General features: G+C 43.4%; 1 protein-coding gene and 1 long non-coding RNA gene across 6 annotated transcripts in view; one reads left to right on the top strand and one right to left on the bottom strand.

The window, feature by feature from the left end:
• LOC147203330 (trafficking kinesin-binding protein 1-like) overlaps positions 1-16659 on the top strand; it is a 37974-nt gene extending 21315 nt beyond the window's left edge. For all 4 annotated transcript variants that reach the window (XM_086113067.1, XM_086113064.1, XM_086113066.1 and 1 more), the window contains 14 exons: positions 953-1029; positions 1812-1928; positions 2140-2240; positions 2921-3029; positions 3250-3328; positions 3446-3576; positions 5212-5286; positions 6648-6785; positions 6949-7025; positions 7115-7354; positions 7693-8021; positions 9572-10003; positions 11929-12022; positions 13515-16659. In XM_086113067.1, coding sequence (XP_085969193.1) covers positions 979-1029; positions 1812-1928; positions 2140-2240; positions 2921-3029; positions 3250-3328; positions 3446-3576; positions 5212-5286; positions 6648-6785; positions 6949-7025; positions 7115-7354; positions 7693-8021; positions 9572-10003; positions 11929-12022; positions 13515-14478 — 2937 coding nt within the window. In that variant the 5' untranslated portion in view covers positions 953-978 and the 3' untranslated portion in view covers positions 14479-16659. The remainder of the gene's footprint in view (positions 1-952; positions 1030-1811; positions 1929-2139; positions 2241-2920; positions 3030-3249; positions 3329-3445; positions 3577-5211; positions 5287-6647; positions 6786-6948; positions 7026-7114; positions 7355-7692; positions 8022-9571; positions 10004-11928; positions 12023-13514) is intronic.
• On the bottom strand, positions 3024-7776 carry LOC147203331 (uncharacterized). 2 transcript variants are annotated; one of them, XR_015101142.1, is made up of 3 exons: positions 7635-7776; positions 3387-7334; positions 3024-3278 (listed from the first exon to the last, which is right to left on the bottom strand). It is a non-coding gene; the product is annotated as an uncharacterized LOC147203331 (long non-coding RNA). The 2 variants fall into 2 exon arrangements; XR_015101141.1 differs by lacking the exon at positions 3024-3278 and having other exon boundaries at positions 3407-3555; positions 7158-7334.
• Positions 16660-17019: the final 360 nt, after the last annotated feature.

Genomic DNA, 17019 nt, shown 5'->3' on the forward strand with positions numbered 1-17019 from the left:
AAATATGTGCGTGCTTCTTGCTGCTGTGTGGTATTAAACGTCCAAACAGAAAGCTATCACACACCTTGAACACGTTCGAGAGACAACCTTTGACACATACTTGGGGTAGGTACGTTTTAATGGCTTGCAGGTGTGACACACTGACAGATTTCAACTGTTATTTTTCCATAACTTCATTGAACACTGTAATCTTAATCAGTCTCTGGCTGTGTTCAAGACATTAGTATTACAATACCCTGGTTAAGCCAGGATGAATTTATGTACTCACCAATATGCTGTATTTGTTCAAATAGCAACGATGTTGAGAATTTAAAAAAATATATTATTGGAATAGGCGGCCTGGTGGTCTAATGGTTAGCGCGTCAACATCACAGTGCAGTGGTCGCGGGTTGAATCACGGCTCCGGCCTTCCTGTGTGGAGTTTGCATGTTCTCCCCAGGCCTGTGTGGGTTTTCTCCGGGTCCTCCGGTTTCCTCCCAAATTCCGAAAACATGTTTGGCAGGCTGATTGAACGCTCAAAATTGTACCTAGGTATGAGTGTGAGTGCGGATGGTTGTTCGTCTCTGTGTGCCCTGCGATTGGCTGGCAACCGGTTCAGGGTGTACCCCACCGGCTGCCCAAAGACATCTGGGATAGGCTCCAGCACCCCCTGCGACCGTTGTGAGGATAAAGCGGTTCGGAAAATGGATGGATGGATTCTTAGAATACATTTATACAGTCAAAATATTTATTAATATGTTATTGTGATGCTTTTTTGTGGATATTTATTATTATTTTTGATATTCCTGTGAATGTTGCTGGACATAGTGTAAGGAAGCAGTGGTTAGTCATAATTATCGTTGGAATTATGTACTCAACATTTTTTTTAATGAATGTTATTTTCAATGGTATCAATGAAGTGTGGGAGTGGTTTGCATTTAAAGTGCAAGTAAACCTTGTCTTGTCTGTGCAGTGCTGTGTGCTGATAGAGTTGGACAGATGACAAAGACCTACAGTGACATTGACGCCGTCACTCGACTGCTGGAAGAGGTGAGAGACTTTCACTCGTTTGATATTCAAATCAAGCGGATGCACATCACCGACTCGTTAATCAACAGGTTGAAAAGGATGAGAACTCAAATGGCTTGATGTGTATGGATATTAAAATGTCTTTAAATGAACAGCGTTTCCAACATCAACAAAAAGTTAAATTTTTCTGAAGGGTTATTTTAAGAACCTAATTGATGTTTTGCTTTGTCTCTTAAAGAGATTTATCATCCATTTGGCAGCCATCTTATTCATGATTAAGCCAAGGAGTGTTGCATGACTGCACAATGAGTGTTGACATTATGTTGTTTTATTAGCTGCTCTATCATTATCATTTAGTTTTGTTTTTTTTTTCTGAAAGAAAATTATCATTGGGGAGGCACGGCGATGGACCAATTATGTCCTCCTCACACTTCAGAGGTCTTGGGTTCAAATGTGGGTTTCCAGCCTCCCTGTGTGGAGTTTGCATGTTCGTTCCAAAAACATGCACGGTCGGTTTTTTAAACACCCTAAATTGTCCCTGGTTGTGATTGTGAACGTGACTGTTTTTTTGTCTTATGTGTGCCCTGCAATTGGCTAGCAACCAGTTCAGGGTGTACCCCACCTAATGCCCAAAGACTACTGGGATAGGCATGAGCACACCCACGGAACCCTCGTGAGGATGAGTGGTTTCAAAAATGAATTACTGAAAATAAATGATCTCATTGTCCAAGCTTTTTTTTCTTTTTTTCTTTTTGGTGGCTTATACTGGAGCTTTTTGTTGTTTCATAATGGATCCTGTGCAGAAAGAGCGTGACTTGGAATTAGCAGCTCGCATCGGTCAGTCGCTCCTCAAGAAAAACAAGGCCCTGAGTGAGAGAAACGAACTCCTGGAGGAACAAGTTGAGCACATACGAGAGGAGGTGGGAGTGTGATCTTACAATGTTTATGGCTTCTTGATCGTGATCAGCATACTTCTCATTCTCAACATAATTTCCATACAATGCCATCAAACTATGAAAATAGTCCTTGATCAAAGGATATTCTTCAGCATCAGATAGCGATGGTGGGATGTTCCAACACACAACCATTGTTAGTGGGGTTTTTTTCTCTCTCTTACTTTGACACAACTAGGTATCCCAGTTACGCCATGACGTTTCCATGAAAGATGAGCTTTTGCAGTTCTATACCAATGCTGCTGAGGAAAGCGAGGGCGAGTCGATCACTTCCACACCGTGAGTCTCACTTCATTTTTTTGCCTTTTCTCTGCTCATTTTCCATCTTGTCTCATCGTGTCTTCCTCTTCACATACAATTTTGCCATGAAGTTACAGTGTAACAAAATGAAAGAAATACACATTTGATTATGAATATAGATTTGAGGGGGGGGTTTGTTTGGTGTCAAACTGAAAAGGGTTTTTTCAGCTTTTTGTTTTTCTCTCAAGCAAAATGTTGGCAACTCCTATCAGTGTGATGCAGCACAATCCCACACCGCTACAAAATACAACCACGTTTCATTCTAGTTCGGTTTTATTTCTGTACCCGTAAAACTAATTCACACCCAAATTTATGTCAAAGTGTTTTCCATTTGGAAATATCCTGGACAAACTTCCCACCAAAAATTAACCATAATAAATATATTATAGTGTACTGTCTAAACTCTATCTTCAATCTACAAAATATATTTTCAGAGGTCAAATTATCGATGCCAAATGTTCTGTAAAGAGATTTGTTACAGTCACAGTTGTTGTGAAAGTGCAATCTAAATAAGGATGTATTGTATTGTTGACATCTCAGTTCGTTTCATCTCATTACATGATGAATTTGCAACTAACTCGGGGGGGGGGCAGTTAGTGTATCATATTTACACTGTTAGTAATCAGTGTGTGTGGATGTGTATGCATGTGTTTAAATAGTGTCCTATCCAGTGAGAACAATGTGTCAACGCCAACTTTTTTCCCCCTGGACTCCTTGCAGAAGAAACTGAAAGATCTAGAAGAAGAAAATAAATCTCTCCGCTCTGAGGTTCGTACACAGTCACTGATGTTATGCACAACATTTGTGTAACGTCATCATAACTTGTCTACTTTAAGTAAGGTTATGCACGGAGTATTACTTGTGTGATTTGAATGAACAAAGTCAGGCAGAAGGCTCAGGTTTGCTCAGGAGACTTTTCGCGTGCTTCCCTTAAGACGTCTTCCCTCTAGTGTTCAGTCTAAGTTATCAGTTCGAATGTCTGCTCCAGGCCAGTCACTTGGAGACAGAAACCCTCTGCTATGAAGAAAAAGAGCAACAGTTGGTCAATGACTGTGTCAAAGAACTTCGTGAGTATTTAAGCACCTTCACTCATTATGTTGATTGTTTTGTGAAAGTGCTGCTAACCACTGTGCCACGTTGACTGCGGTGAAGTCCTCTTAATGAACAACCTCTGATGTGCCCAGGTGTTGCCAATCTGCAAATATCCTCTCTGGCTGAAGAGCTGGCGAGAAAGTCTGAGGATGCGTCCCGACAGCAGGAGGAGATCACTCATCTTCTCTCCCAGATAGTAGACCTTCAGAAAAAGGCCAAAATGGTGTTTATTCCCCTATTGTATTTTGCCAGCATGTTTTATTTGTATTTATATTGCATGTTGTATGTATTGTATGCATGTTATGAACCCAATTCCAATGTGTCAAACAAAACAAATAAAAACAGAATACAATGATTTGCGAATAATGTTCGACCTACAATACACTTCAAAGACAAGATATTTACTGTTCACTCTGATAAACTGATTGTATTTAGCAAATAATTATTAACTTTGAGTTTTATGGCTGCAACACATTCCAGAAAACCTGGGACTGATGGCAAACGGACATCAAAAACCTGTTTTGGAACATCCCACAGGTGAACAGTTTAACTGGGAACAGGTGGGTCCCACGATTGGGTATACCAGGAGCTTCCCTGAATTGCTCAGTCTTTCACAAGCAAAGACGAGGCAAGGATCACGCCTTTGTGAAGAACTGCTTGAGAAAATAGTTGAACAGTTTAAGGATAAGTTCGTCAACATACAGTTACATGGAATTTGGGGATTTCATCAGCTACGGTTCATAATATTATCAAAACATTCACCTGCATGTCAGCTGCACGGCAGACAACCGACATTGAATGCCCGTGACCTTCGATCCCTCAGGGGGCACTGCACCAAAAAGCGACATCAACGCGTAAAGGATATCACCACATGGCTCAGAAACACTTCAGAAAACCGATGTCAGTAAATACAGTTGTGCGCTAAATCCCTAAGTGCAAAAATAAATTTTACTATGCAAAGCAAAAGCCATTTATCAAAAACACACAGAAATACTGCAGGCTCCGATGGGCCCCATCTAAGACTGATGCAAAGTGGGAAAAGTGGTCTAAAGAGTTCACATTGCAAATTATTTTTGGACATTGTGGATGTCCTGCCCTTTGGGCCAAAGAGGAAGGAGAAAAATGCCCAAACTGCTATGGACGCAAAGTTCAAAGGTCAGCATCTGTGATGGAATGGGGCTGTTCATGCCACAGGCATGGGTAACTTACACAGATGTGAAGGCACTATTAATGCTAAAAGGTGCATACAGGTTTTGGAGAAACATATGGTGCCATCCAAGCAGTCTTTTTTGTGGATGTTTCTCTTTATTTCAGTAAGACAATGCCAAAACCACATTCTGCATGTGTTACAAGAGCGTGGCTTTGTCGTAAAAGAGCATGTAGTAAATTAATATGAGTACGATACTGGCCTGCCTGCAGTCCAGACGTGTCTCCCATTGAAAATGTGTGGCGCATTATGAAGCGTAAAATATGATATCAGAGATCCCGGACTGTTGAACAGCTGAAACTTTACATCAAGAAAGAATGGGAAAGAATTCCACCTACAAAGCTTCAACAATTAGTTTCCTCAGTTCCCAAATGTTTATTTAATGTTGGTGAAAGAAAAAGTGTTGTAACACAGTGGGAAACATGAATCCGGTCCCAGCTTTTTGGAATTTGCTGGTTAATGATTCGCTCACAACATTCAAGTTTATCAGTTTTAACATGAAATATCTTGTGTTTGTGTGTTTAATTAAATACAGGTTAGCCTGATTTGCAAATCATTGTGTTCTGTTGTTATTTATGATTAACACAACGTCCCAACTTTATTAGAATTGGCTTTGTATTTACCAGGGCATTTTGTTATTATTTTTTGCAGTACACTGTGGAGAATGAAGAACTCACTCAGCACCTTGGAGCTGCCAAAGATGCTCAGCGGCAACTCACTGCTGAGGTAAAGTTACATTTTCCACATTAGCAACCTCCTCGAATAAACAAATTTTAAGCTAAAAATGCACTCACTGGGCTATGGCATTAGGTGCAGAGTGACGATCTAATGTGATACTGGAAGTCGTTTAAGCCCGGCTCATAGAGATAATCAAGAGTAACTTTCACTACGATGGAGTACACTAAGTTGTTTAACTCGACTTGGGACAAGTGGCTGCCATCTTTGGGGACTTTTTTAGAAAACAAAAAACCCCATGAAAACAGCACCTAAAACATCCCTGAAATCCCCCATAACAAATAAATTCAGGAAAAAACAATTGATGATCAAAGTATTTGGCCTATTCTATTTTCCATGCTGCTCTTCTCATGAAAAATGTTCCAGTTGTACTACTTAAGTTGGAAGTCTTTGAATTTGCTTGATGTGGAGTTTTGAGGCAAGTGATGGATGCCGTTTGAAATGTAACTGTAATTTCGATGCGTCAGCTTTGATAACCCATGGAATTTTGGCCGGGACCATCTTATCAGTGTATATTTTTAACCCAAACTTGTCAGCCAATTAGAGAAGGGGTTCCCTGAGTAACTATCAATTATCAAGTTTGGCGATGTCACCAAAAAAAAAAAAAAAAAAGTTCCCCCAAAAATCACATTTTTCTGACACAATAATCTCAATTTCCAGTGGCTATTCCACTCTCACTCAGCATTCTGAGAGTTTACTATTTTTGGGAAATGTTGTTGCAATGCTATTTTAACACTCAGTGGGTGGTGGTGAGTCTTGGACCTGGGCCTTCAGTGGGTATTAAGTATTTTAATCTACGGCTACAGTCACACTGGAGAACCTGTTACTACACTGTTCCTAAAAACAGCGTTGCAGATTCACAGGCAATTATCTGTATAGTCTCGCTTCCAAGCACGCTTGGATGGGATTTGAAGATATTACCAAAAGAGAGAAAAAAAACCCCAGTTACCTTTGTCTTCCAATACATCACCACAAGATCCAAACCTCTACAGTGCAATATTGAACTTCACAATCAAATGTTTTTTTCATCAATGTGAAAACTTTAAATTAATAAAAAAACATCATAGTCACCACAGATGACAATGCAGAAGCTCCCACCTGTCTGTGTTGGCTAAGTCGTTCACTCATACATAAGTATTCTGAAATAAATGTTGTTAATAACTGTCCTAAGATTATACTAGTGTACCTATTAAATAATCTGCTGAGTACACTTAGACTTGCAGTGGAGTTGTGCCATGAGAATAAAGTGCAGGAAGTAAACACATTTCTTCTCAGAATATCCTTTGTCTTGGCTGTGTTTTTGACTTTCATAGCGTTACATTTCCTTTGACTTTTCTTTGCCTTTCTACTAGTTGCGTGAGTTGCAGGACAAGTATGCGGAATGCATGGAGATGCTACATGAGGCTCAAGAGGAGCTGAAAAACCTGAGAAATAAAGCCGTTTCATCAAACACACAGAGGCGTTTCCATTCTCTGGGCTTGTTCCCAATGGTGAGCGGGCTCAAGTAAAATAGAATAGTGAGAAGAGAATGTAGCTAATTTTAATTACATTAATTTTAGGTATTATGTTAATGTGAGCTTTAAAGTAGCACAATCTAAACTGCGCATGTCTCCTGTATTCACACATTAACAATTTGCTGCTTTTTTTTTCTAGGACTCTCTGGCTGCAGAAATTGAGGGCACCATGCGGAAAGAACTGCAGATGGATGACCCAGATGTTGAGGAGCTAAGGTACAATTAGAAACCTAGTTTGCCTCAAAGGCTAGCCGTAATTTGTTGTTTCATCCATTTTTTTCCCTCCCATGTGGTCTTCACATTAGACTGCAGCCAAAGCGTGTTTTCCAGACCGTGAAAAACCTCAACCTCATGCGTCAGCAGCGTTCGTCGCTTGCCCCCTCTCCGCTCAACATCCCAGGTTCCAATCAGTCATCATGTATCACTTCGGGCCGCTCCAGCAGGGTGGGCACACCTCGCTCCAACTCCATGTACAGCGGCGAAACAGGAAGTGGAATCATGCTGGACAACAGAAGTAGCTGCATCCTGGAGACCCCAGATAACGGGTACTAATTATTTAATGCAGAGGAAATGTGTAAATTACTCTTAATTTCCTTTTTTTTTAATCCATAAAATGTACATAGGTCATGTTCCTGTCGATGTCACAATAGCCCTAGGCTAGCATCAAAATAGAATTGTGTTAGAGGATCAAAATTGTCAAACAAAAGCAATATTTCAATGCAGTCTACAGAGTTACGACAGAAGCTAGTAAAAAAAAAAATGTGTGAGTCCTCTGACAGATTTAGTGTAGATGTGATTATGCATTGCAGTTTTGTGATACTGTACCTTTCTGTCTCATTGTGATGACAAGCTTTATTGATGAGAACGTTGTCTGTCGGTCCAGGTCAGAAGACTCAAACAAGCGGCCCCCTGGCACCCCGGGGACCCCTGGCAGTCGGGACCTGGAGACAGCCTTGCGGCGTCTGTCTCTACGCCGCGACAACTACCTCTCAGAAAAACGTTTTTTTGAAGAGGAGAGGGAGAGGAAGTTGGCCTACCTGGCCAAAGAGGAGGAAAAAGGGGGCAGCGAATGTAGCGGAGGCCCTGGGACACCGACGGAGAGCCTGTTCTCGCTCTGCTCGCATCCGTCCTTGGGGAGCATGTGGTCGGGATACTCTTTCACCGCCAGATCCTACCTCCCGGAGAAGCTGCAGATTGTAAAGCCACTAGAAGGTGATTATTGTTCTCAGAGCCACAATCCCTTTAATCCGCCACACGATGACAAAGACAATCCAATTCCCTTACGCAATGAAAATGCTGAAAAATCCCCACAGGATCCCATCAAACCAAGTCACAATCAGACGCAAAATGGAAGTCAAAAGCAGAACCTTTTTGACGGTCAATATCTGATTTTACGTTCCCATCGGCATTCCCAAATGTATCTGAGTGCCCTAAAGTTGCAACGGAGCTCGAGTGCGATGGAGCTCAGCCTTCAGCCGGGCTTACGGTTCCCCCCTCAACCTCCTTCGGCTGCAGTCACAGGTCTGCTGGAGGTGTTGGAAGCACGAGAAGGCAGTTTCACTCTGCAGCATTCCTTTTACTTCAGGCACACACAACCACACTGTTGGTTTGAAATATGAGCATGCAATCGCAGCGTGTTAACATTTAATAGATTCCAAGACTATTTTCAGAACGCTAAAATTCGCATTGTGGATTCATTCATTCGTAAACACCAACTCAGACAACATCCACTACAAATGTTTTTGTATGGGCTATTTGTTTAGTTTTTCCTTATCAAGCTACATAAAGATCATCGAAAGTGCTACAGTGCCTTTTTAAACTATACTGGTAGATGTTTGGAAAATAGAGGCGCTCACCAATTTGAAAGCTTGACTTCAAATTGCTGTCCCCGTGTGCATTGTCAGTTTTGTGGCGCCACCTCGTGTCTGATGTCATTTATTTCTCAACATGTCCAAGCAAAACGAGAACCTGTCTCAGTTGCACTGACAAAGAAATACAAATACAGAAAAAAAGCCACGCACACTGAATTGTGCAGTTTGTTGTGTGCTTTAGCCTTAAATGCACAAGTGTTTGAAAAATGTTAGATTGACGAGTGCCCTTCTTTGCACTCTGCCGTTTTCACTTCACCTATTCTCATTTCTTTCCTTCGTTTAAGTTGTGTCCTTGCACTTCCCCTTTCTCTTCTGCTAAGCTATTTTCTTTGTGAAAGACTTGAATAAAATTCTGCTCATTTTGTTCCTTTCCTTTCCTGTCTTTCCTTTTGTGACGTTATTTTGTATGGTAACATCTCTTGCATGTTTGCCACAAGTGCAAATGCATCCACACTATACAAACTCTAAAAACCAAAACTCTGCTGGGATAGAGCTTGTCCTTCACGCAACATATGTATGTCTGGTTGTGGACTTAAAAGTACTTTGCACACAAATAAATATAGCTCGACATTTATTGGGCCGAATTATATACACTGCCTGATCTATATATTGAAATTTGAAGTATATATTGTAGCCTGGGTTGATACAAACACATAGCAGTGATTGTTTGATTTTCATTACTCTCAACAACGTTTTGGTAGATTTGATGTTTCACTGAATGTATCTTTGAATTTTGATATTTAAAAAATGAGTATAAGTTTTCAAAATGTCTATCCTCTGCACGAAAAGGTGAGATCGGGAGGGGAAAGTTCTTGTTGAATAATCAATTGTTTGCAAAGAAATGATGCAGATGACAAATGTAACTTTTTCCTTGTCATTTCGAACCCCCAGGTTCTGCTACACTCTATGCATGGCAGCAGTTGGCTCAACCCCACATGGGCGCTCTGCTGGATGATCGACCCGGCGTGGTCACAAAGGGCTTCCGCACTTTATCGCATGAGCAGGACGAGGCGGATGGCTGGCAACTGAACCAGCCGGAGGAGGACGATGTCTCAAGTGACTCATGTGCAGTCTTGTCGGGAGACAGCCTTTTGGACCCTTTGTACTCCAGTTCTTCACTTTCCATCTGCTGCAGCAGAAATGGCGCCGCTGATGCCAGTAGCCACTCAGAAACCCTGCGTGGTGAAAGAGCAGGGACAATCGAGGAAATTCAACCAAAAGGAGCGATTCCAAGTCCATCCCCGTCTTCCTCAACGGCATGTTCCGCTGAAGTGAACGGACATGCGGACGTCACGGAACTCAGCACATTGGACCACATGCCTGGTGAGGTGGCCTCTTAGCTGCCGTTGCAGCGACTCACCCCATCCCACCCTGGAGCATGGGGTTGTCGTCGGGGTAGTGGGCGGGAGGGGAGCGTTCGGGGAACAGCGGACACCTCAACGTCCCCGTGGTGACAGCCCCGTCTTGCATGGTCACCCTCATCTGCACACATCGACACATTCGTCCATCCCGCCTGCAGTGCCAGTATGTCCTGCCATCGAACGCCATCAAAACAGAGTACTTTTATTTTATGTTTTATTCTATATTTATTCACTTGAAAAAAAGCCCCCCTTCATTCTTCTCATATTCTCCTTCCCGTTGCAATGCTTTATTTTCATTTCAAGCGGATGCCACTATGCGCACTGGTGACAGCATTGTTATTGTGTATTGTTAAAATTTAATGAGCTGCATCGCAAATGTGCCCGTTTAAAAAGGGAATTTGGTTGTTTAGTGGTGCGCTTCGTCACTGTTTAAAATATTTTAATTGAGATGAAGAAACGCAATTGAATACCTCTGCACACTGCAAACACAATAATGCCCATATTCTTCAATTGCTACATTTCTGAATGCGGATCTTTGAAAAGCACACAGCTTCATTTCTAGATCTCGTTGGGGTTTTTTAGCTGCACAGAATGACGTGACCAGTGAATGTACGTTTCCTTCTTTTTCAAAACAAATCTCCTCGAATGTGTAACGCCAAGGTGTCCTTTGTGTGTCCTAAAGTCAAAGCAACTCGCTTGTGAACGGTCTGAGCACACAGACACTGCTCAGGGCCGTGTGAGCTCACATATCAGGTGTTATTATAATGCAGCTGTCCAAGTCACATGGAGGCACGACACTCTTCACCGGTTAATATTGGAGTTGACCTTGTGACTTTGCTCTGCGGCTTACCTCCCAGCACAAGCACAGTGCTTGTTCTGATTCCAAACGCAGCAACACCTTTGCTTTGCCCCACACCTTGCAAAATTCCCTCACAGAAAATGTTCCTATTTCGATCGTTCTCCTCTATCCCGTCGCCGTATTAGTATATGTCTTTCATCTCCATGGTGGTTTTTCTTTATGCATTCATTAATGGCATTATGAAGTGTACGCTGCTATTTGTTTTATGACAGGGGTGCCCAAACGTTTTAGACCGAAGATCTACTTTTCGATCAACCAACCTCCCGCGATCGACCCGTTACTGCGCACACGTACACACGCACGTCATGATGGGCAACAGCCTGACGCCGAGGCATACGACGCACTTTTGCAGCCTATTAACGATCGTAGCTCACGCGTACCATTTTAAAACGCTTCTCTCAGCCCTCCAGATTCCCATTCTTTGCCGGTCCCCTCGGTTAATTGTACAAAACAATCTCTGAATGAGAATAATGACAACGATAAAAGATATAGCGCAACAACACTGTTCACAAGCTGCAACTGCTGAGCGCTAACAACTTCCGGTGACGCAGTTGTTTGTTTCTTTTTTTAAAATGTTTTTGAAAGTGAGACTGATAAAATGATTAGGGTGCAGTGTGAATTAATTAACACAAAAAATATATTACTAACATGCACAGAGACACAAATGTTTTTTGTTTTTTTTCCCTCTATACCCCTCGGATCGACTTGGGACCAGTCCCTGATCTACTGGGCGATCACGATCGACGTAATGGGCACCCCTGTTTTATGATATAGTTTTTATTTATGATGGGAATTACAACAAAAATGGAATCAATACAATTCTAAGTTGCTCCTGTAACACGTTCAAAAATCTGACCACAAATGCTGCTGCTTTGGTTTGGGTTTCTGCTGTGGATGTTGGGCTTTTCCCCCCTTCAAATTCATGTACTCTGTTGGTGCTTGCACTATTCATGTCGATTCATTTGCATGCTAACAACCTGCTCATCCATTCAACTGCAGCCCCTTCTTTCCTCTTTCCTTTCATTTAGTCAACTTCCCAGGGAAATGTATGTCCCACACGAGCTCCACCTACACGTTCACCACCTGCAGGATTCTCCATCCCTCTGATCAGCTGACCTCAAGGTAAAACAGAAGCTAAATTACTTGAAAGTGTGTCGTAATTCATATAATAATGGTGCCTCTCTACCTAATTCCCAAAGCCGTAATCTCGTTTTTACCTTGTCTCTGTGATTTTATTGGCCTTGGCAGATCATGTGTTGAGGACGAGGAAGTGGAGTTGTATCATATGATTGTCGTGGCTGGCGTAGAGCAGACCCAATGACTGCACCCACTGGGTTGCATGTGGGTGAGGGAAGGCATGGGAGTGTGTTGCTGTGCGACTGCCCTCTTGAGACAAATCGAAAATGAAGGCTGACAACAACTCAAAATGTCTTGAAGACCCAAATCGAGTTTGCGTTCGTCTTCCGACTGCACATCTGAATTTGCCTCAAGAGCTGTCAGCAGTTTCGATAACTAACAAATGATTTGAGGTCATGAACCCAGTCACCGATCACATCGAACTGCGTTATGATTTGAACGACGATAAATGTTCAAGTGATGGATCCCAGTGATTGCACTGTTTTCATTGTTAATACAGCACTGGCCCAAAATTTTAGACCACTTTTGGATATGTTGAAGTGGCTTATCTGCTTGTCCGTCCATCTTTTAGGTGGCATGCTATCGTGGCCATATAATGTATGTCCCCGCACTTTTATCTGGACCATCGCCTATTTTGCATGTTTCAATGTTTTTATCCTCCTTTAGCCTTCGTACGCTTGAATGTATTGGTCAAAAATGATTGCAATGAAAAATGTCCTTTGGTTAACGATGCTCACGGTTGCCTCAACCCTATGCGCAATACAGGATAAGCAGGAAAATATACGTCTACTTTGTACTCGAATTTACAATGTTCTGTTTCGGCATCAGGATATTATGTTTGGAGTTGTAAGAAGCTTCCTGCCCTGAAATAGTCATGTACCGACACCTGATTCAACACCTGTTAAAAGTTCAAAGGCTGAAGTCTTTGTGTGTAATTAACGGACATATCCATCCATCCACTTGCGTATCCGCTTACCCTCACAAGGGTCGCGGGCATGCTGCAGTCTTATCCCAGCTGTCTTCGGGCAGTAGCTGGGGGACACCCTGAATTGGCTGCCAGCCAATCGCAGGGCTCACATAGACAAACAACCATTCGTGCTCACACGCGCACCGAGGAACAATTTCGAGCATGCAATCAACCTGCCATGCATGTATTTGGAATGTGGGAGGAAACTGGAGTACCCGGAGAAAACCCACACAGGCACGCGGGGAACATGCAAACTCCACACAGGAAGGCCGAAGCCTGGAAGCGAGCTCTGGACTTCCGCACTGTGAAGCGGATGTGTTAACCAGTCTTCCACCGTGCCAGTCGTGATTAATGCACTGATTGCTAATTCCACATTGAGTTACATTTCCTCGATTTCAACGCCAAATATCGATCTAATGACTGTCTGTTTCTGTCCCTGCACCCCTACTACAATACACCCAAACACCTGTCTCCCCCTTCCACCATCATTTTTCACCCATCCGTTTACAGCTCTGCTCTGTCCACGTGTCAGAGCAGCACATCATCTACTCCGGTCGTCTTCTCTGCCCCGCATACGCCCTCCTACACACCCTGCTGCACCCCTCGCCGCCTCTCCTTATCCCTCTCCCTTGTTGAATCCTCCACCAACCTTCGAGACTCCACCAAGACCACCAGCACCTCGCTAGGGCTCGAACGCCTCCTGCTGGAGCACGGGATCTCCGCGTCGGCGTGTGACCCGAGCAGCCGGGACCGAGGTCACGCGAGAGGAGAGCAGCCCACGTCCAGTGCCGCTGCCATGGGGGATGAGGACAGACTGATGAAGAAACGCCCCGACAGCCTCCTCCTCGCGCAGCTTTCCACTCCACCAAATTCCTCCCGTTCTTGCTGCAAATCTGCCACCGCCTGTCCAGATTTTCAGTTCAGCCCCTCCGATGATGACCCGCCATATTTTGACACTTTCCTGGCCTCAAAGCCGGCACGCATCATCCTGAGGGAAGTGCTGAGTGAGGCCGAGAGGGAAGGAGATGGCCAGACGGATGACGATGGTCAAACGGAGACGTTGAACCTGAGACTCGTGGAAAAACTGAAAGGCTTCCATACCCTTCCGCATCACACCACTTCGTTGGCACCTGCAAGTACTCTGTTAGCCCCGTTTTGCTCGACTGGGCTCGGGAGCACTGCGCTGGGTCTGAACTCTGGACTAAGGCGGAATCCAAGTTACCCTGCCATGGTAGGAGCCAGCATGGCCATGAAAGATCCAGGAGGTCCCCACACTGCTGACATCCTCACGCCACATTCAATGCAAAGCCCTCAAACACAACCAGCAGTGCACATCCATGACATACGACAAACACAAATGAATCACACGCTCTTTGCAAAGACACCGGACGTTGTCTCATCACTACCCGCAAACCAGAGACAAGCCACCTCCAGCAAAACGCTGCCAGACTCAATTAGCAGTGGACAGTCATGATGAAACGACTGCATAAACATTATATCAAATACATCTTGTAGTTCCGAGACCAGTGTACCTTATGACAATATGGAGTCTGAAAGCCTATCCGACCAGTATCGTTCATTTCCCTAACAATAGTCATAGGAGTGAATATCAAGCAAAAGAAATCGTGCCGACCATGTCCTGTCTTTTGCTTTCAATAATAAGGACGTTTCTTTCCCATGTGCACACTGCACATGATATTTCAAGACAAATCGTTTTTGATGAAAGACTTAGGATCCGGCGAAGCACAACCAAACAGTTTAATTCTTCCCACTGACCTCCCCAACTTGAACAATTGCACTCGTTCCAAAATGAAAGATTTCAATGTTCATCCTGGCCTGAATATGAATGACGTGGAGCACAGGTAAGACGAATTGTGCCACGTTGGGACTTTTTGGTGAACCTAAAAAGTTCTCGTTCAAGCGTACTAACACTCCAGCAGATCAAGTAACAAAGCAAAGTACAGGTATCAAACTGCGACACTTGGGAATCCAAAAACTTGCCTAAATGTCTGCAGTTTGATTTTATTCCGGTGAATCAGTCTCCCGCCACTGCACTGTAAATATGACACAAAAGCATTGAGACGGATTAGTTTATTAAGACCCCCTGCTTGATTTATGTGTGCATTTGTACCTATTCTGCAATGTCAACTCCTGTCATTTTTATATTCAGGCCATTTTGGTAGTTCTGAGCATATAATTGATGTCGCACTGCTGTACAAATACTAGACAGACAAACATTTATTTGCTGGGGGGCGGCGGTGATTGTAATAATCCATCCATTTTCCGAACCGCTTGATCCTCACTAGCGTCGCGGGGGGTGCTGGAGCCTATCCCAGCTGTCTTCGGGCAGTAGGCGGGGGACACCCTGAATCGGTTGCCAGCCAATCGCAGGGCACACAGAGACGAACAACCATCCACGCTCACATTCACACCTAGGGACAATTTAGAGCGTTCAATCAGCCTGCCATGCATGTTTTTGGAATGTGGGAGGAAACCGGAGTACCCGGAGAAAACCCACGCTGGCCCGGGGAGAACATGCAAACTCCACACAGGGAGGCCGCAGCTGGAATTGAACCCGGTACCTCTGCACTGTGAAGTCGACGTGCTAACCACTGGACTACCGGGCCGCCTGATTGTAATAATGTGTGACTTATTGAAAATATCCAGGTTGGCTCTTTTAATGTGGGTGCTTTGCCATGATGAAATGTTCCGATGTGCCTAATCACGCATTACCTAGTTTTGATTTGTGACTGCCTTGCATCTTTACATTAAAAGAAAAAAAAAAGGTTTCAGAATAATTAAAAAGATACCAAACAACCGCCCAAATGCATGGAAAGTGGTTCCATCAAAGCGGAATGTGCCCCAATCACAATCTCTGCTTGTTGTACAACATGATTGGTGGGAACCGGAACACCCGACGAACATGATTTGGTGTGACATAACTGTAGCCATTACTGTATGTCTTTTGGTCAACCAGTTAAATATGTCGAGTGGTTTTTGTTGTTTGTTTTTAACTATGCCTCAAACGAATGTGTGATGAAGCCATTTGTTTTTGTCCAAACGTTTTGGAATTTGTTCACGGGAATTCTGCAGTACGTCTGAAATTGACAAAGACCGACTGATCCAAGGTAACCCCGCATGTCCTTGCAAACCATGGTATGAAAGTATAGGAGGTCACTGGTAGGAAAGTATCAAATCGGCTCATGTCTGAATGGATTGAGAACAATGTTTCCTCTCACGGGTGAAAAATGAGGTTGCACCGACGCACAGTCATAGCTCAGTCATACTCTTAATCAAATGCTCCAAACTCAATTTTGTGTTGACTGATTCCAAAATGAAAGAAGTTCTGTCGCTTGAATACAGCATCAATATATCACACTGGCAGTGTTTTTGTTTTGAAATCCGCAATAGGTTATGGCTAATTTACTCTGCTATCACTTTCCCATTTTAAAGTTATGGCATCTTCGGGAACAATGTTAAAAATGTATGTCTGTGTGCATTTCTGAATGTATTCTTCTACTCATGTTAACTTAAAAAAAAGTGTAAAGGAGTTCGTACATGATTGTTTTAAGAGCTAACTATTTTCAGGGATAGAGTGTTCTATTTTACAGAACTGTACTCTCGATTAAAAATAATAAAGAGTGAAATATAGGGAAAAAAATGTCTATTTTCTTTGGAAAAGAATGGAGCTGGTTTTCGTCTATCCATCCATCCATTTGCCGATCCGCTTTATCCTTGCAAGGGTCGCAGGGCGTGCTGGAGCCTATCACCGCTGTCTTTGGGCAGTAGGCGGGGGACACCCCGAACTGGTTGCCAGCCAATCGCAGGGCACACAGAGACGAACAACCATTCGTGCATGTTTTCCTAACTCTCCCTCTTGCAACACACCTGATTTAAATGAACAGGTTCAATATCAGGCTTCCGCAGAGCTTGCTGATGAGCTGATCATTAGAATCGGGTGTGTTGCAACAGGGAGAGATGCAAAACATGCAGGATAGCGGCCCTCCAGGACTGG

The sequence above is a fragment of the Hippocampus guttulatus genome, chromosome 6, assembly GCF_054856545.1.
Source record: "Hippocampus guttulatus isolate MCC_2025c chromosome 6, RoL_Hgut_1.0, whole genome shotgun sequence".
Classification (NCBI taxonomy): Eukaryota; Metazoa; Chordata; class Actinopteri; order Syngnathiformes; family Syngnathidae; genus Hippocampus; species Hippocampus guttulatus.